The 21,453-nt window shown below is 37.3% G+C and overlaps 2 protein-coding genes across 4 annotated transcripts in view; one reads left to right on the forward strand and one right to left on the reverse strand.

Moving 5' to 3' along the window:
* Positions 1-5,323: 5,323 nt before the first annotated feature.
* rgma (repulsive guidance molecule BMP co-receptor a) lies at positions 5,324-17,964 on the forward strand. The gene is made up of 4 exons (XM_056478069.1): positions 5,324-5,822; positions 7,962-8,077; positions 12,366-12,883; positions 14,707-17,964. Exons 1-4 carry the CDS (start codon positions 5,809-5,811, stop codon positions 15,406-15,408), a joined length of 1,350 nt encoding a protein of 449 aa, XP_056334044.1. The 5' UTR covers positions 5,324-5,808; the 3' UTR covers positions 15,409-17,964.
* A 1,425-nt stretch (positions 17,965-19,389) lies between these two features.
* The window catches only part of chd2 (chromodomain helicase DNA binding protein 2), a 58,473-nt gene continuing 56,409 nt past the window's right edge, over positions 19,390-21,453 (reverse strand). For all 3 annotated transcript variants that reach the window (XM_056478901.1, XM_056478902.1, XM_056478900.1), the window contains one exon: positions 19,390-21,314. In XM_056478901.1, coding sequence (XP_056334876.1) covers positions 20,993-21,314 — 322 coding nt within the window. In that variant the 3' untranslated portion in view covers positions 19,390-20,992. The remainder of the gene's footprint in view (positions 21,315-21,453) is intronic.

The following is a 21,453-nucleotide window of genomic DNA, read 5'->3' on the forward strand; positions in this document are numbered from 1 at the left end:
TTATGCCTCATGCCATGGGATTAAGAAACTCAGTATCTAAGGTCACATAGAAAATCTCCTTTAAATGTTAAACTAAATGAATTGCTAAATACTATCCTCTTGGCACATGAAAAATGAAGCTTTCAGACTACATAAATGTGAAAAAATATTGTGTATTCTTTTTGGGATTGGAATTTTGGAATTGGAATTTACTTACGGAATATACGCCAAATACAAAATTCTGTACAAAGGTAAAGATTCAACACCTTGTCGCTTTCTGTCATCCTTACTAATGCTTATGATGGATATTTGATTGCTATTCTTAACATAAGGTGCATTCTTCACAACTGCTAGGTTTATCGCTCAGATGTCAGCCAAACGTGTATCAGCTGAGCACATAGCTTTAGCAAGCCATGTCTGTTTGCACCCCCACTCTTTCTTGTCCTCCGCCAGCTGTGTTTGAGGTGGATGTCCAGCATCCGGCTGTTCTAAAGCCATTCTCTTCGCACCAGGATGAAGCCTTTCCTTAGGAAACTAGCAGATTAATGCAAAAGTGATATCCTTCTAACATCTGCCACGGTCATAGGAGACAATACGTTTCCGTTGAATTATTTTGTCAAAGTGCATTTAAGGTTGTCAAACATTAAGTTGTTTATTTATGATTAACAACAATCAGTCACAAAGGCTCATCCTCATGTTCTCAGTTCTTTTTGCAAAGCATCATGCTTTTCTTCCCTTCTTATGTGTTCACTCCAGCAGTTTTAATTGAAATCCAACTGGATTGATTTGATATGCAATAACTGTAGTGTGACACACCAATCTACACCCCAAGCAAGCAATGCTTCAAAGAAGACAGTTATTAGGATCATAATGATTTCCCATTGCTTTTTTCTATGTAAACTTGCAACACTAGCATCTTTGACTGCTTGTGTCTTTTCTATATTGTGCATGATGCAAAATGCACTCCACATGAACTATGATATCTGACATAAATGTTTAAAAAGATGTGCTGTTAGAAATATTAAAGACTGTCAGCTCTGATGAATCAATCAATGATAAATATTTCTCACTCGTAAGCATCAGGCTGATAAATATGAACAAACAACTGATCTATACATGGATGTATGTAAATTTCCGGCAAAACGTGGCCTGACCAATTTTAAATAAAACCAAATGACAGTTGAGCGACACAGTGGCTCAGTGGTTAGCACTTTCGCCTCACAGCAAAAAGGTCGCTGGTTCGAATGTGTGGAGTTTGTATGTTCTCCCCATGTTGTTGTGGGTTTCGCTGGTGCTCCGGTTTCCCCCACAGTTCAAAGACATGTGCTATAGGTGAATTGAAGAAACTAAATTGGCTGTAGTATGTGTGAGTATGTGTTAATGAGTGTTTATGGATGTTTCACAGTACTGGGTTGCAGCTGGAAGGGCATCTGCTGTGTAAAACATATGCTGGATAAGTTGGCGGTTCATTCCGCTGTGGCGACCACTGATAAATAAAGGGCCTAAGCCGAAGAAAAATGAATGAAAATTACGGTTTGAAAGACAGCCAAATGCATATCATTTTATCCATACAAAATGGGTACTTTGTCAATTTTGAAAAAAAAAATTACCAAATAGTTTTTTTGACAATACCTAAAATTGTTATTTCCTCTTGAAACTGAGCTGGAAATGAGTCAAAAAAGTCTTAATTTTGTCATTGTTCATGTTTTACTAGTTATATTCCCTGATAACCACTTCAATCTTGCATGCATGTTAGACTGGAGCCAGTTTCATAAACTTAGCCCTTAAGAACTTGGACCAAATAGCAATTAGTCAAAGACTAATCAGTCTTAATTTTAAAACGGAGCTATCTACTTTTTTTGTAATTGATTGATTGATTTTTATTTGACAATTTTAACTAAAATACACAAACAAGTCTAGTTAGACTAATTCATACCTATTTTAAAAACTGTCAAGGATAAAATACACAAAAAAGCCACAGGCTTATTTCCATTGTTGTCCTTGATATTCTTAAAAAATGAACAAGCAAATCATAAATGGAGTGCAAACATCATCAGCTCAGAAATTCAGCACATCAAAAGTTCTCAACTTTAACCGTAAAGCAAACTAAAAAACACTCTCAATTTAAATCTCTTTAAAACTCCTAGGCAATACATTCCAAGCAACAGTAGTACACAAAAAAGATTTTCTACCTGTTTCATTCTTAAATCTACAAGGATAAATATCCCTGCTACTCGCTCTTGTAGAATGACAGTGTACCTCACTAACTAAAACATAATAATCAAGAAAATATTTAGGTACTTTTGGTATATTTTTCTTAAAAATCTTAAACACCATCACTCATTTCAGAAAGGTTACCCTTTTTTCAACTTTTAAAAAAGTACTTTTACTATAATGTTCAATATTTAAATATGTCAGTGGAGGTACTTAACAACTCTACACAACTTATTTTGGGCCATGTGTAGTTTTTTTTTTTTTCATTTTTTAGATCTACCGCTGTACCAAAAGGCTGAAGCATAGTCCAGGTATGGCTGCACTAATACACTAGACAATATTTGTAAAGTTTGGGTGTCTAAGAGCTCTGCCTGTCTTGCTAAAAACTTCATTTTAGAACAAATTTTTGAATGGACTATAACAGACATCTTCACACCTGTCAAATTACTATCTAACACTATCACACTACTATCTATCTACTTCATCTACTATCTATCTACTTCATGTTTTGATGTAATAATTTGATGCCCTACTTTTACCTCTGATCTGACACATTTTCTCAGTTTTGCAGCAGAACTGAATGAAATAAATTCAGTTTTAACCAAATGTAAGGACAATTTATTAAGGCAAAACCTCTCAGTGGCTTCCTCAATTTGTTTACTTATTTCGTTTTAAATAAATTCCTTCCTCTCGTGTGACACAATTATTGCTGCATCATCCGCATATAACAAAAGCTTTTTTGAACCGGCCATTTTCAAATCATTGATGTATATAATAATTGACTTTAAAAGGCTTTGATGAGCCTTGAAGAAAAAATACATCACTAATTCATAGGGACTAGTCAAAGCATTTTATGAGACTTTGCACTGCTAACAAAGTTAGGTCATACAGTGGCAGTCTCCAGTCACACCTCTGCTCTGCAGTTACCAGAAAATGACTCAGAGTAGCAAGTCTTGTTTCTAGCACTTGAGTTACTTTTTGGATCTGAGCCATTTGCATTTAGACTGTCTAATTATATTATTTGTACCTTGACTGCTTTTAGTTAAAGATTGCATGTAATTACACCCAACAATAAACAATCATTCTAGCTGATACAGTGTTTGTATGGAATTTTTGTTACCATGTAGGTTAAATTTAAAGAGTTTATTAAATAAATACACTGTTGCTACTTCCAATAATCACGAGAATTGGTGTGAAAATTGAATATCATCTAAATGATTTTGATATGTAGTATATTTTATAGAAATGTAGAGGAATTGGGAGCTTGGTGCCAAATGAGCCAACATGTGCTGAGCATGTGCACAACTCATTGCTTCACAGCTCTGACTAGAACTTTTTTCTTTATGTCCAAGTGTCAGTTTTAACACTTTCACTCCTAATGGGGTTTCATGGAAAAAGGTAAGTGGAAAACCTGAACTGGAGTACTGTAATTACTGTGTTGAGAGGGGGAGGGGAACATACGCTTCATACTATACTGCACAAATGTTGATGCTGTTTATTTTCAGACCAAAATATCTAAATGGTTAGTTGTTTTATGTTATTGAGTTATTATAATCCAGATGCCCTGTTTTTTCCCCTAGAACAGTCCTGTATTTTAGCTCTGTTTAGTGTCCTGACTAATTGAAATACAAAAAAAATAAAAAATTGTCTTGTATTTCAATATTCCTGAGTGCTAGAAGTAGTCTTGTGTCACATAAATAGTATTTTTATGATGTATAAATTTAATGTTGTATAAATTATGGTAGCCAATCGTGTCATTAGGGCTGCACAATATATATAGTTTCAGCATCGATATTGCAATATGATCATTCGCAATAGTCACATCGCAGGTTATTTTGTATTCGAATTTTTTATTCACATATGTTTTTGAGGCCTGTGTCTGTATAAGGATTTTAAAAAACATTCAGATGTAAGAAATTGTACCATTTGTAACTTTAATAATGATTAATTTGATTGTTTTGTTTTTATTATACTGTACCTGAATACATTGTACAATAATGTGATTGATTATCACATTATACACAGTTGTGCTCAGCTACAGAATCATCCCAATCAATCTAAAATGATCAATTCTTTCTTAATATAGATATTCCAGTCATATGGTAGAATTGTATTCACATCGCAATATATATTGCACTATATATAAATATCGCAATGTTAGATATTTTCAATTTCGTGCAGCCCTATATGTGACTAATAATTTTCTTCAAAAATTTGTTTCCCATTTCCAAATCAATCAAGTAGCAATTAGTGAAGGTGAGCTATGCACCATCTGATGTCTGGCCGATTCCAGTGTCAGTGATAGAGAGCACAGAGGAGTGATAGAGCGCAAATTTAATGTATTCATTGATGTCAATAAAGCATCTTATAGAGTTGTTTGTTTTATGAAAATTAAATATAGTAAATTTGTAGTAACTGTACTTTTGCCATATTAATTACCACTCTACGAAATCTGGTTACTTTTTATGTATTTGCTTAACTCTCCCACTGCTGTGATTATTTTAAATTTGTACATTTGATAACCACAATAAATTCATAAAGATAATTTAAAATATGTGTGTTCAATTATAGTCCATCCATCAAGAATAAATTGTAAGGACAGCACATGTTATAGTTTCTATGACATAATCTAGCAGATTGTTAGGTTGTAGATACAGGAACATTGGATGGATGGATGGATGGATGGATGGATGGATGGATGGATGGATGGATGGATGGATGGATGGATGGATGGATGGATGGATGGATGGATGGATGGATGGATGGATGGATAGATAGATAGATAGATAGATAGATAGATAGATAGATAGATAGATAGATAGATAGATAGATAGATAGATAGATAGATAGATAGATAGATAGATAGATAGAGCTAGCAGAAATAAACTATAGCAAAAAACATACACATACAAACACTAAATTAGAACTTGCAGACAGAGTGTGAACAAAATGTATTTTTAATGCATTTATTTCGTAATCATGATCATGCATTTATTTAATTAGTGCTATTATAATAACCTGGAATAATTTAAGTACGTCAGGGTCGATATAGGCTTGGTTTGACAGGCATAACCCTGTATTGACTGTGACAGTGTGGGGAGTTCGAGTCTGCAGCGCTGATCACTGCGCCTCACACACTTTCAAACTAGTCATTTCACAACACCGAGGCGAGGAAACGAGCCAGCGCTATCAACACTGCTGCCCCGAGGGCTCTTCCTACTCGGTCCTGAGAGCCACAGACGAATCTGGGAATATCACGGCTAAACGAATAGCACTGTTGATTCGAAAACATGCTCGAGGTTTTCTGTTTTATCGCGTGTGTCTCGATAAACTGGCTGACGGATCATACTTTCATTTCCAGATCACGACACCGATGAAAATAACATCAGACGCCGCAAGTAGAGTAAAGCAGCATTAAGATAAAGACTAATCTTTGCAATTATCGGAACAGGGGACAAGATGCAGACACGAAGGCAACGGTTGACCTATAGTTTTACAACGATGTATAGACTTAAATAAATATTCTCGGATTACTGATACAAAGCACGCGCTTCGACCCACAAGCTTCATCCCGGTTCCGCAAAGAAACTCAACCCAAAAGTGTTGAAGAGCTCCATGCATTCAAAAAGGTGGGTGGTTTCTTAACAAATAACTTTCATTCTTTTGCAATTTTAAGGCTACTTTATGCAGAGACGTCCTCTCATATGTGGTTACATCTCCTGCAAGATTAAAGACGATTTTGAGTCTGCATTACACTGTTTTCAGCCTAGATGCTTCATGACGGGCAATAGTATTGGTTCTATTTGATTTCAAGAATAATTATTGCATACATTAAAACAGGAAAAAAAATTTTTTTTACACGTTTTCCGGCTATAGCTAATCAGCAAAGATGTTGTTTCTCTACTTTTAAAATGTAAAAAAATTAGCTTTGCCGAGCTGAAAATCATGCACGCTTTTAATGATTGATAAACTCCCAAATATAACTGGGAAAACAAATCCTAAATAGGATATCACGGAACAAGAATCTTCATTATGACAGATGATGTCATGTCATGTTCTGGATTTTAGGACATCCATTCAAATTAATTCAATAGAAAAAGAAGACATCGCAATTCAACTGTAAATAAAATAGCATGGTTCTTTCAAAACCGTGTGAGGATATCATTCATTCTCAACCACTGTGCAAGCGCCATCTGTTGGACTGCAACAGCTGACCACTAAAAGCAAAACATAAATAACATATCCACCTTCTCTCCGCCTCTTTAGGACCTTTCAATTACCTTGACCTGTCAAGGGTCGGGGCTTTATTAATATTTTAATTAATAGCTTTAGCATTAGATGAACAACATCCTTTCATATTCCTTTTTATCCGAGAAACTCAGAAAAATTTAACTCTAGTAGTATATTTTGCATCTTATGTGTATTATAAGGGAAAGCAATCTGTCAGGGAGATTGAATGAAGAAAATAGTGAGATAAAGCTTGTTAGACCTCTTAATTGGTGTTACGTCGCATATTGTCTAGATAAACCTTATGCATTGATGGCAGCATGATGCTTAGATGGATTTATATTGACAGGCTTATGTATCAGGTAATCGTAATTATATTATTGTTATTTGGTTTGTTGTATTGGCTTTTCCTTCAGATCTACTCGTTTCGTTTAGCCTGCAGTAGTGTACAAATAAATAATTAGCTTCCAATGTAATTTAAATCAGAAATCGATTGTCTCTTACATTTAAATGGGCCTTTAACCCAGAGGTGTCTAATTCTGCTCCTGGGAGGGTCACTGTTTTGCAGAGTTTAGTGCCAACATTAATTTAACACTGGAGCCAAGGTAATCAAGGTTTTTGGGATTACTACAACATTTGGAGAAGTTGGAGCTCTCTGCTAACTCTGCTAAATACTAAACTTTTCAATAACCATGAAAATAAAGTTAAATATTATGTTAATTATGTGAACAATATACACCCATTGTGTAAAAAATAAATAAAATTATATATATATATATATATATATATATATATATATATATATATATATATATATATATATATATATATATATAAACAATTCACTTAATTATCTAATACACTTATAAAAATAGAGGTTCAAAAAGGTTTGTTTGGCAATTTTTAATAGGATTCCCACAGACGAATAATTTTATCTTGTTTAAGGAATCATTCAGTAAGCATTTCTTAAAGGAAAATTTTTATTTTTATAAACATTTAAACTTTTCTCCTTTCTAAACCTTTCTGTGGAATACATTGTCTTTAGGCTATATTTAAAGTAAGGGTTTCTTGAATTAAATGTAGTTCCACTCTTGTTATGATTCTGTCCTAAATGAAAACGCAGAGCCTACACCCCGAACAGTAAAGTATTATTTACACTTGATGTAGCCTATTAAAAGAGTAATGCGTTCACTTTCGTGTTCGTAGCCTACATTGCAAGCGGATGAAGTACTTTTCAAAGCCCAGGCGTAATCTGAAACTACTGAGGGGTTGGTGGTGAAACAGTGACTTCTTATTGGTGCTCTTCGCAGTGTAGGCTGCACCCTCTTGACACTAGCGAACTGGAAGATCGATGGCACTTTTCTATTGAGGGTTGGGAATGTGTGAACACGCAGAGTACCTGACAAAAGCAGTGATATTTGTACGACGGAAGGGCGGACGGCATGAATTCGGAGTGTTGCGGTTCTTCGACAACTTATAATCAAGCGGAAAGTCGCAGTAATTCTCTAATTCGCATTTCTTCACGTTGCTGGTGTAAATAGGGAGAGGAGAGGAGCGCTGTCCCGTGCTGGATGGATGGTTATGGGGAAAGGAGCAGGACCATCGGCGCTACAATTCTGCCAGTTCCTTGCACTGTTTCTCAGTCTGTTTCCAGCAGGTAAGAAACAAAAACATTGCTCCTGATATTTCTAATTTGAGGTTTACCATAAGGAATGTGGAGTAACATGCGTTTCTTTGTATTTAATTGTCGAATAAATGATGTAATATAATCGCCACAAAACAGCTACAAACACTCAGGGCACGTTGAAATAACGCACACTTTGTTACTTAGCAGCAAATTAAATGCAGTTGGGTGTATTTTGTTGAGTCATGACCCAGTTATGTCTGCTAAAAGATATTTATCATATAAAACATTTCAATGTGCGTTCCTTAGTAATGTGGTTGTTTATAACTTTTTACGTTTTTGCTAAATTGCGTTTAAAGTTGACGGTGCTGGACTCTTTTTGCATTCGAAAGATGGGAAAAGCAAAAGCGAGTGCAGTGCTAAAATGATGATTAGGTCGTATAGAGTCCTAGTTTAAACCGCACGATTAAAGCGCAGTGGTCCGAAGACTCGGTTCGATCCTGCTGGCTGCACTAGCGCAGTGTTTCCCACAGCTCTAGCGGAGACGTGCTGTTGTGTTTGGGGGAGGGGAAGCGAACCCTCCACATCTAGCATGCCTTTGCTGGACTTTTGGGGGCAAAATATCCAAAGGAGAAAGAGCGTATTCTCTATAGTAAAACAATGTTCTTAAATGCAGGTAAACATATTACTTAACATTTTTAGAAGTTGACTATAGATATATTTGTATGCATGTAATGTATACGAATATATGTATGTAAAGGAGGCATTCCCCTGTAGCGATATAGATACTGCATACGTTTACTTTATATTAGTATGAAAATAAATTTGTTGTGCTGTGTTGTAGAAGTTCATACATTTTCCTACAGTTGTGTTTGCACATTAACTGTAATATTTTGATGTTGACACATTCCCAGCATATCCACTGAATGCAGTGGCTGTCATTTAAGATAATTTTGTAAATGTAGTTACTATTATTAAGATTTTTATCATTTGAGTGTTGGTGTCGATGATAGCATGTAAAATCCTAAAAGATCAAAACCTCTCAGGTCACCCTTCCCATAATTGTTTACGGGTCAAAGAGAAGATTTCTCATTTTGGTCCACATCAAATTACATTCGCAAAAGTGATTTTGTTTATATGAGAGAAAGCATATTCAAATGCAAGTAAATTGTCTGCTTTAATGTTTCAAATTAACTGTGAAATTAAAATACCAAAATATGAGAGAAACAGTGTGAAAATGAACATACATATTTTAAATCATACATATTTAAATACATTTTAATTTAGAAAATTTGTTGTAATAAAGTCTGCTGACAAATAGATAAAACATATTAGTTTAAGGAATAGTGGCAAAACATTTTAAATTTCAATTCATTAGTTATTGGGGGATGCATTTTAATTTAGATTTTTTTTATATATATGCCAACAAACTATGATTTTGGCATGACACTATCGAATGACATTCTAGTTTGTTCTGTAAACAATAGCAAAAAGGTATGCATGTATTAAACCAAACACTTCAAAATAAATAAAACTCAAAACTGTATTACATGTATTTCTACAAATGCAAGTTTTTATTTACACTAAAGTTCAGATGTGTTTTTGTAGGAAACTTATTTTAAAACTTGTTCGATTTATAAAGTGTAAAGTGTTCAGCATATATAAGTACAGCCCTCACAAATCTATCTTTTAAATTCACATTTTAATAGGAAGCTATACAATATTAAATTTGTGAATATACATTAGATCAGTCAGTACTGAAGCCAAATCTGGAGCTTATCTTACAAAATAACTTGCAATAACGGTCCAAAAAAATAGTACAGCCAAATGTATATGTTATAGAAAAATATTACATCCAATTTTATAAGAGGAAAAATCAAGGGAAGCAAAAAAATAGAAAAATTTAGTTGAAATTTTGTAGGTTGTAATTTTTTTTTTGCTATTTTTTGCGTCAATTTAATTGTATTATCTTTACATTTCTAAATATGTTTAGTGACTAAAATATAATTTTAATAAATATATCTGTTTAATAAATGTTTGTTTAAATGCACCAAAACACATTGCCTTTATTCACTGAGAAATGGATCAAAATATTCATTTTCAAAATGGGGTGTACTCAATCATGCGGAGCACTGTATATTAGAATAAGAAGAGTGTAATCTGTGATGTGTTGAAGAATGTAGGCATATTCACTTGATTGTGATAATTAATTGTTGTGTATCAATATAATTACATTATATACAAGTACTGTTTTGATCTGTCAAGATTCTGGTCAGTTGTAAGTAGCGTTTAGTTTGATTATACACCCATAGTTAGTGTTCTGTCCATATTCCAAGTTATTTAATGCCAAACAAAAAGCAGTCATGCTAGTCATTGACATCTTAAATTAGCCTATTGTCTCTTATCAGATGGATGATAAATGCTCTTTGTAGCAGGTAGGTGGGAGATGTGTGTGACTGAGGACTAAAGAAGATATGTGTGTGATCATTTGGAAACAAAGTCGTCAGTTGTGTGTAGGTTTGGCATGTCCTAGGATTTTATCAAATGAAAGAGATCATCTTTAAATGAAGAAAAACCACATGATTCAAAAGCCTTTGGATTGCAATTCAGCGCTTGTAATCCGAGGAAGGGGAATGTGCTTGAAATTGCTTTTGCCTTTGATTACGGCCTTTTGCTCTGGACAGGTGGCTATCTCATATCCAGTTTGACCTGTGGAATGGTGAGACCTACTCTGTGTTCCGCCCACTGGTCCTGGAGCCAGTTTCTCTCCAGAGATCCTGTTTCTTTAAGGCTGTCCTCATCCCCCCTTCCCTCCTGCCCTGCGTGGCTGATGAAACTCTACCTAATCCCTTTACACAGGGCTAATTTATGACTCTGCTGGTTTCTTCTCAATGGCAAATTGCATTGTCTTCATTCAGAGTCCTAGGACTACACCCTCCCACACACACACATACACACAAACAGCTACCCCCTTCTGTTAAAACCCTAAGTGATTTTTTTTCACATGTGCATTTGCCCTCGGTCACTGACACCCACGGTGCTTTACTCAAAAGCACCCCCACGATCTGCTTAGCAATGCAAAGAGACAGCACAAGGTGTGAATGAGTGTGAATTTGATATGAGATGATTAGCACTTCTAAATTGTAGACTTTTGTTGGTGTGAATATCAGTTCGGAGGCTTCCTTCCCATTTGTCTTAATGCTATTAATTTGTGTTACACCTTAAACAGTGTGAAATTGCCGGATATCCAACTGGGATCTTGGAATTTTTCGATACAGCATACAGCCTTTTTACTAATATAAAGTGATGTCATTCATGGTGAGGTAATGAAGTTAGATAAGCCTGTCGAGAGTTCATTACTTTGCAATGATGCCTATTTAGATGCTTATTGCTTTACGCTTTGTATCACAATAGCTCTTAAGTGTTGAGCTTTTCTCTCCTGTGATATAGATATAATCACAATATTCCATTAACATTTGAAATTTACATAAAATCAATAAATAGTCGCTGATTAGCCCACAATGTTGATTGGTCTACTTCATTTTATTTAGAATTTTGATGGCAACAAGACAACAATAGCCTTGCTTTGTACTACATTTAGAGAGCACTTAGACTTGATAGATGTTGGCAAAATGCAGAAACTTGGAACATGGTTGGAATGTTGTTTTTATTACTGATGAAATTAAAGCCTCACTTTGTCCAGATGTAGAGAGAATTCATGTGTTGTTATGAAGGCCTTGAGCAACTGCCATTCTTGAACATAACATTCTAAAAACCTGGAGTTTTAAAGAGATAGTTCATCAAATGAAAATGCTACTATTATCTACTCACCCAAGACCAATTAGACTTTTTTTGTTCTGTTGAACACAAAGGAAGATATTTTGAGAAATGTTGGAATCCTGTAACCATTAACATTTATAATAGAAATAACAAATACTGTAGAAGTCAACAGAACAAAAATAAATAATCTCGAACCGCGGAGAAAAGTCTACGGTGAGTAAATGATGGTGTCATTTTCCTTTTAGGTGAACTAACCTTTTAAGTTTTAAGTGCAATAATAAATAATAATTAAAAAGTGTTGCTAAATATTTTTATAATGTTAGGTTTAAGAATGCCAATTTCTTATGGTCGTCATAAACACATGAATTCTCTCTACAACAGTGTCTTAAATATTTATTTTTAAATTGAAACTTATTTTTTAAATTACAAACAATTCAGTTTTGTTTAGAACTCAGGTTGAAGCTTATTTCATCTCAGTTTTATGTAAATTTGGCTATAACCTGACCTTTGAGTTTATACTTTCTTTCCTTTTGTCTTACAGCCACTCTGCAGTGTAAGATCCTCAAGTGTAACTCGGAGTTCTGGGCCTCTACCTCCAGCTCTGGCCCAGAAGAGGAGTTCTGCACTGCTCTGCGAGCATACAACAGTTGTGTACGTCGCACCGCTCGTACATGCCGGGGTGACCTGGCCTACCATTCAGCCCAACATGGTATAGAGGATCTTATGAGCCAACACAACTGCTCCAAAGAAGGCCCCACTACCCAGCCTCGTGCCCGCACAGTCCCGCCCCCAGTCTTGTCACCACCCCAAACAGATATTCATGTTCCCTCTGATGGGCCAGAGGTATGCCATTACGAGCGGAGTCTACCACGTAATGCTGCACCTCCCAATTACACCCATTGTGGCTTTTTTGGGGATCCACATCTTCGCACATTCAACGATGACTTTCAAACCTGTAAAGTTGAGGGAGCCTGGCCACTAATCCACAATAAGTACCTGTCTGTCCAAGTTACAAACACTCCCGTTGTCGTTGGATCTTCAGCTACAGCTACTAGCAAGGTAAAGACATTTTGTGCCTCACATAAAAAAGCAAAAATCATTCCTGCATCAGTGTGTGATCTTATTTCACAAGTACTTTTTTGGTCAACTCAACTTATAAGAAACTTGTTTCAGCAAGGAACTAGTTAATAGTGAAAGTGGTTTTGCCAGTGGGAAGAGAAAGCAGACTAAGTGCAGACTAGTTAGCATTTGGATCTGTTCCACAACAGATGAAGACGTGATAAGAGGAGCAATTGATGAAAGCCTGATACTTTTTGTATCAGGAATGCCATAAACAAACGGGAGGTAATAACTTACAATTCTACAAGGCTAAAGCAACTTCATGTGTTTGGAAAGTTCAAATTAATGTTGCTATATCAGTCCTTGCTATTGTTTGTGTGATTTAAAAGTCTTGTTGTTTTAACTAAGTGCTCAGTACATACAGGAAACTGCCGATATTTTCTCTGAATTAGTTGGCCCTCATACCTCATAAATTATCATTGTTTTGCTTTACGGCCCATTGGACAAACTAGGGAGCTGCCTCAGAATTGGCCAGCTGTAGAGCCTAAGGTGAAAGCACAGGACTACAAATTTATGTGTCTGATTGCTGAATGCTAATTTTACTATGTCTGTTGTCCTTTTGGCTGCTGTAATTTTGTGACCAGGGTTGAGTTTTTCCTTATGGCAGAAAAACACAAGAACTTTGTACTCAGTCACATTAAGAAACAGGGCAATTTTCCGCCATCAGAAACCTCTAATGATTCCCCATTAAGTAGACGGACGCTCAGTTCTTTTTTGCAGGAGGAAAAGGGATCTCAATATTTTTGTTAGGTTGGCTGTTTTAGAAATAAATGACAGTGGCTTAGAGGTCATTTGGCTTGGACAAAAGCAAAAACAGATCTGCAGGCAGATGGCACCTGTGCAAACAAGACACCCCTTGTTTATTGATAGGCCCTTTACTTAAAACAAGCTCTCAGTGTCCTGTGAAAGCTAGCCTTGGGTGGGTGGTGCTAACAGGGGCCAGATCACTGTGCCGTTAGTGATTATAGGTTGGTTTGGGCTAAGTTTGCCCCCACTAAACTTGGACATAGACACACACTCTTATGCATCATTTGCAAGATCAGAGCAGCCTGGACATCTCGAGGTCACTTATGTGTCAGCAGTCCATTGGCCTCCTAATGGCTGCTTGCTGGAGGAGTCAGAGGTAGGAGCAGCCTTCTCTAATTAGCCCCTGTGCAGGCTGTGCTCTCTAGCTGGCGTGAGTCCACTCCCTGGAGCTGAATCCGGGGTTCACAGGCAGGCTCTGAGCAGCATGAATGGATTGCCTTTGTGTCTGCATACTGAGGCCTGCTGTAACATAGACTGGACCTGTGTTTCTCCAGAGTGCGTTTACATTGGCCCCCTGTATCTTGAGTTGCTGCTGCTGGTGAAATGTGACATTACGAAAGCTTCTACAGGGTCTGCACTACAGTCTACTTTTATGAAGACTAGGCTCAGTTATGCAGAATGAAGTACTTAGTCAACATATTTGCCATATGCAGTGGTGCATAAAACAATTTACTTCTATGGCTGCTGATTGTTAGCTTCGTTTAGATTGAAATACTATACTTTTTCAAACATGGAAAGCTTGTTTTTTGTCCCCTGCCCACCCCCACCCCCCCACAATCTGATTCATTAATTCTGGTGTTAACTAGCACAAATCAGTGAGCCTACTTTATCTCTTTTGTTCCTAATGTCTTAAAGTATCCAAAATGATAATTATTATTGTAGATGAATTACTAAAACAGCACATCTCATAAAAGATTTGTTCTCACTTGTTGCCCCCTTTCTTGTTTTTACCACAGCTAACAATCATCTTCAACAGCTTTCAAGAATGCGTAGACCAGAAGACGTACCGTGCGGAGACCGAAGATCTTCCAGCTGCATTCATTGATGGTTCGAAGAATGGAGGTGAGGGCCATGGGGCAAACACCCTACGTGTGGTAGAGAAGGTACCTGGACAACATGTGGAGATCCAGGCACGTTATATTGGCACAACAATTGTAGTTCGGAAAGTTGGCCACTACCTTACCTTTGCTGTGCGGATGCCAGAGGAGGTGGTAAATTCAGTAGAAGACCAGGATAATCAGGATCTTTACCTCTGCCTGCATGGTTGCCCTGCCAACCAGCGAATAGACTTCAGGACCTTTAAGGCACGAGCAGCAGAGAGCCATGGTGTAGGCAGGGGACGTCCAGGGAACCCTACCCATGGCTTCACGTACCAGTCAGCCATGGCCAAGTGCAAAGAACGTCTACCTGTTGAGGATTTGTACTTTCAGTCCTGTGTTTTTGACCTGCTATCTTCTGGAGATATCAACTTTACCCTGGCGGCCTACTACGCCTTTGAGGATGTTAAAATGCTCCACTCCAACAAAAACAAGTACCATCTTTTTGAAAAGGATACAACATTTAACTCTGCCTCCAGAAAATTGGCGTTTAGTGTTCTAATCTTCATTAGCCTTGTCATCGTAGAGTTATGGACTGACTCGTGTTCCATTTGTCTGTAGTTCCCATTGGAAATCTGTGTTAGATGGTTGTAAGATGCTGTATGCATGTGAAGTGCTGCTCTCACCGTGTTGTGTTCCATCTACCAGAGGCTGGGCTTCTCAGCTAGAGCATGAGCTTCTGCCGAGGGCTTGTGTGTCTTGTGTCACGCCATGGACTCATCTCTCGTCATCATCATGTATGTTCATTCATCGGGCCAGAGCAGAAGCGTTCCTGGAGATCTATTCTGCAGTCATCCTGCTGATCTCGTAACTGCTTAATGACAGAAAAGGCAGTGCTGAGAGGTCCTGATACTCGAGTCAGATTAAACCATCCTCGTCCCAACCAGGGTGATGTGCCACTGACAGAAGTGAGAGGGGGATGATCCTTCGCAGAAAGAAGAGTTTGGAGATGTTCTTCAGTTCACTTGATGCCAAGTGATAGGTGAAGCATGTCTCCTAGAGACAGGTTGGAGGACATGACAAGAGCCTTTATTAATGTCTCCAAATGATGGAAGGGCGGCAGGAGTTCTCTCTTTGAAGAAGCTCCAGCTTTGGAAAAATGTTAGCTTTCTAAAGAAAGCCCCCGGCCAAGGCCATGTCAGACTAGTAAGTCATGTTATCTACAGAGGAGATTAATAGGCCATAACATCAGGCATTTTGTATAGTTGGTTTATGTGTGTATGTGTGAAAGAAGAGTGTTACTTTGTGGGTGATTGTATGAATGGTTGTAAATGTGCGTGAAGTGTTTCATAATAGCTGTATATTGCACCCAGGGTCGCAATGTAGCCCTGGTGTGGTGGTTCATGGGTCAGTAAGAAGTTTTACTGCCTGCCAAGAGCTCCTTCCTACATTTTATATAAAAGGTGTCAACCGTAGAGTCAGTCTGAGTTTAAGTTACACCTATACTGCTTAAAAAATGTACTGAATTCTCTCCATTGTCAAATTGGGCATTCAGCCAGAACAAATTTTCAGGCACATAGAGAATTACTTTCTTTACTTTGTTCAGTCAAGTCGAAAGACAAACAATGCAAGCCATACAATGATGTGGCCCCTGACAGAGTAGTCATCCTGCTTCAGATAAACATGTTATGGAAAAAATTAATCATGTCAGTTTGCAGGTAACATAACAATCAACGTACAAATCCAGGAAAGAGCCAAGTTTCTCCATACAATGTGTGCAGTTTGAGATGGGACCCACAAGGCAGATCCATCAATCATCCTTACTGCTTCTTAAAAAGCAACGCCTTGCTCTCCATTTCAAAAGGGTGTCGACGTGGCTGTGCTGTAGGCCTCGTTTAACTCACGACTCTGTAGATCTGTGAATTTATGGCGGAGGCGTTTTGCCAAAGAACAAGCCATGGTGCCAACAATTTCCCAAACAGCTGAATTCTCTTTCTCTCTTTCTCTCTCTCATGGGGCCTTTGTGGTTCACTTAAGTATTTGGGCTCAAACCAGATGTCCTGATTGTGTTTAATATTGGAAGGTGCTGCTAACCTACAGTATGGTAGATGGACCAGTGCAGGAGCTATTGAGAACATCTGCCATGCATTTCTTGTGACATTTGAAATGGGGGGCATTCGCTCTTCAGCCATTAGCAGGCTCAGGATGACTAGCACTCAGTGTTGTATATAGCAGTAATAGTATTGGCGAGCTAAAGTCACATGTTACATAGCACCACTATTTTAAAGAGTGAAACTGCACCCTTGGTAGAACAATAGTTTTGTAGGCCATGTCTAAAGACTGTTGGAAAGGTCTCTGTTGAAGATAAAGCTCACATAACAATTTCCATGTCTCATTACTTCTAAGAACATCTGTCACAGCTGTCTCTTATCAGTGTGTTTTCTGTTAGCAAAACTATGAAATTATGGTTTAGATATTAATTATACTTACAATGCTTTCACAAAGACTTCATGGTAATTTATTCTTACACTGTAAAATTTTGCAAGCCTTACTACTGCTAAGAAAGCTTTGTGTTGGTGCAGTTTATGGCTTTAAAGAAACATTCGAAAGCATACAAAATGATTGTAATGACCTTTGTGTTTAAGTGTGATTGTGTTGTCAGTGCTTTTTGAACTTATGTGTGTAATGTGACAGGTTTGTGTGATTTGGCAAATAATATTTTGTGCAGATTTTATTTGGTACATCAGAGGGTGTGGTGAAATCTACCTTGAAATTTAAAGGGATTTTGTGTACACAAATGCCACGAAACATAAGATAAGGGACTTATCAGATTTAATTTAAATCAAGAGTAAAAAGCTGACATTGTGTCCTAAATGCTAAGTAGGAAACTTGTGACTTGCGGTGTTTATGTGTTGTTTATTACAAAAGCACTTTATGTTTTTATTCTCTTTAACCTAGCTCTTACTTGGTTTTAACTTGATGGTGAACGAGGTTATCATCAAAATTGTTACACTAAAGGATACAAGTGAAAGATAATGTTTTCAAATGTATTAACATTGAATGGGAGATACCAGACAGCTTAGTCTGTTTTTGTATGTAGGACTAAAGCGGTGCCACACACCACCTGTAAATACTGTAAATTATTTATTGAAGAAAAAAATAAAGTGTCATGTTGAATTGTTTTTGATGTGTTCGTTTTTGTTTTGGAAATCGATGTGGCTCCACCACATCATGTAGCTTTGAGTACAGATACTTTGAGGCAAGACTGCCACCTAAAGGGTAGATTTGGTAAACTCAGTTAACTGAACTTTTCAAAGCAAGGACAAGTCATGTCCGTTACAAAATAACACCTAAAATAACAAGCTTAAAAGACTGAGAAGGACTTACCAAAGATTTTTTCTAAATGAATACGTAGTTCGTTTGGATATCTACATAGATATGGAACAGTACCAAAGAAAAAAAAACTTTATAATTTGTTGATTTTTTCGATTTTTTACTCAGAACTTACTTTAATCTGTTATTAATGTTAAAACGCATTGAAAACAATATAAAATGTGTGACGTGTAATGAATTAAGCGGTACCTCACCTCAGTAATTCACGCCATTCTCCTCAAGACTCTTCCTTGAATTCGTGCACGTGCAGCATTAAGCGCGCGAAATTCTGGGCCAATACAGCTTTAACATTTAGAGCACTGGTTTCAAGCATTTTTGACTGGGAGGATTTTAAGTTGCCAAACATTAAATTAATCTGTCAAGTATGTTAAAACGTAATGAGGTGGATTAAAATGGGATTTTAAACAATTCACAATATATATTTTTTATTTTATTTTTAGCTTTTGGGTTTCAACATTTTTTGAGTTTCCCATTGTCCACAAAATATTAAAACTTGGATTTTTATTATAATACATACATATATAAACAATTGTTAAATGTACATTAAAATAGTGATTTATTTAAATTTAACTTTAATTTTAACCATTTAGCTACGTTTCAAAATGTAGAAATGTTTAAGGTCTGCTTATAACAATTTTAATTTAGCATTAGCTCAGTTTTTTTTTTTAATCAAATTAAAACAAACATGTATTGGTTTATTTGTCGCGGTGCTGCAGTGGGTAGCGCTGTCGCCTCACAGCAAGGTCACTGATTCTAGCCTCGGCTGGGTCAGTTGCCATTTCTGGGTGGAGTTTGTATGTTCTCACCGTATTCTCGTGGGTTCCCTCTGAGTACTCCGGTTTCCCCCACAGTCCAAAGACATGCGCTATAGGTTAATTGGGTAAGCTAAATATGTGTGGAAATGAGTCTGTGGGTGTTTCCCCAGTGATGGGTTGCAGCTGGAAGGGCACACGCTGCGTAAAACATGCTGGATAAGTTGGCGGTTCATTCCGCTATGGCAACCCCTGAATAACAAAGGGACTAAGCTGAAAATGAACGAATTGGTTTAATATTTTATCTTATTTTAATGGATTCTTTTGACTTTTTAAGACAAGGACATAATGAAAAAGGAAGGGTCAACTTGAAAATTTGAACTGACATGCTAGATTATTTATCTTCATATTGAAAACAGCTCTTATTTTAAATCATAAGTATAAAAAAAAACAGTACTGTCCATGATGTAGGAAAGTTTAATACATATAGGTCTATAAACATATATACAGTACAATTAGTCTGAACAGTGGCTTTTCACAAATATAAATTACTTTAAATTGGCTTGTTTCAAAGCTTAACACGTCCGTGGAGTGTGAGCAGGAGCTTAGTGGGCGAAGAAACATCTCATAGCAGACATGTCCACTTTTCACCAGCTCGCTTGCTCTCCAAGTCCTGTCACCATGATGATCTTTTGGAATTGAGCACACCACATTGTTCCCCATTCACCAGAACTGGCTTAACATGCACCTAGTTAAAATTCCATCCTGGCGAATGTTTTGAAATTGTACACAACAGCATAATACTGCACCGTTTCTGACGTCCTTATACCAATTCGGTGTATGGATCTACACAAGAATAAGGCACAGATGGACAAACACAATGAATGAATGGTATCAACCAACAAGCCAGTCTGTGAATGTTTTGGCACAAAATCTGCTTCACCAAAAATAGCTTGTGACAACCTGCCCTCTCCATGAACACGCATATGTCCATTCATACAGTACTCACATTTCCACTTAAAGGTCAACGGTTTCTGCGTTTCAGCATACTCGCACTGAGAACACAACTCAACAAAACATGAAAATCAGATTTGAGTAATGTCTACCATTACTACATACTCAAAAACAAGCATGTACTTTCCTTTTAGTGCAATAAAAAGATGCAACAGTACAAGCACTAACCATAAAGTGGACTTTATGTGGTACCAAGTGTTACAGTTGCAGGAAAACAAAGACAAAGATAGCTTAGGTGTTATGATTATCTAGTGTTCTGACAAGGTCTACATGGACCTCGAATACTGTTTTTTTTTAAACTCTCTTTTCTTAAATAAGGCTGCTGTCCTGAAACAGGGCATCTAAGCATTGCAATATTAACAAATGCCGGGGTCTGCGATAGCCAAGATGCATTTAGCGGATTCTGTAAATCAAGCAAATCTTTGAGTAACTGGTGCAGTTGTTGCTCCTCAAAAATATTCGCAACTCCTGTATGATAATAACAATATTGAAAGACAAAAAAAATGTACACGTTTTTTTTTTTCCTCAAAATGTCTTGTGGTCACAAGAGTTTGGGCATTTCAGAGAGCAAAATCAACATGAGTGAATGAATCGACATCTGAAGGTGCAATTAAAATGATTCCTTTTTTCATCTCCCACAAACAAAGGCTACTTTCATGAAACAATCCTTTTTTTTCACACAACCAAAACAACACAAAACAAAAAGACACGAACATCAAAGTAAAGTTCGCTTTGGGGATATTCCCTTTCTGCTAATGACTCAACAAAGACCAAATACGTGAGGCACTTTCTAACTTAGGCATACTTCAACACTTTATTAAGTTCATTCATAGTCCATAGGACTAACCATACCTTGTTCTATCTCCTCGTTCCAAAATGGCAGACTTAGCCTGGGTTAAGAAACCTAGAAGAGAGTAGAGGACGCAGTGGCGATAAAGAGGAGTTTGGTGGTGGCTGGTTACGTCTCCTCTATTTATTGCCCATATGGCCTTTCTACCACGTCCTCTGGCAGTACAGACGGCCTCTGCACTGACTACATATTCACCTCACGTCTTCCTGTTGTTCCAGTTAAAGTCTGTCGCAGGTTTCTGCTCTGCACTTCTGTCCATACCAGGTGAGATCGGCTCAAGAGGGGATTTCTGAGACTGCGGAGAACGGGGGTCAATCAGGGGCGGAGGTTTGTCTGGGTGGAAGGGTCGGTAGTGATCCGGCCCCATGGGGCCATGGTTTCCAGGAGGTCCCCTGTGGTCAGGCATTCTTCTGAAGTCCTGTGGATGCCCTCCTCCTCCTCCTCCTCCTCCTCCACCTCCTTGGTGGTAGTTTGGAGAGCGATATTCATCCGAGCGCCTCCTCTTTGGGTCTGGATGTCTTAAAACAAAAGACAGTCTAAATTTTAGGGCTCCAGCTCTACATTTAACATAACATTTGTGTATTACGACAAGTGTTTTCAAGGAGCATTTTGGTTCATCAGATCATAAGTTGAGAAATCCTTCCCTTTTGTCCCCTT

This window comes from Danio aesculapii, chromosome 18 (genome assembly GCF_903798145.1).
Source record: "Danio aesculapii chromosome 18, fDanAes4.1, whole genome shotgun sequence".
NCBI classification, from domain to species: Eukaryota; Metazoa; Chordata; class Actinopteri; order Cypriniformes; family Danionidae; genus Danio; species Danio aesculapii.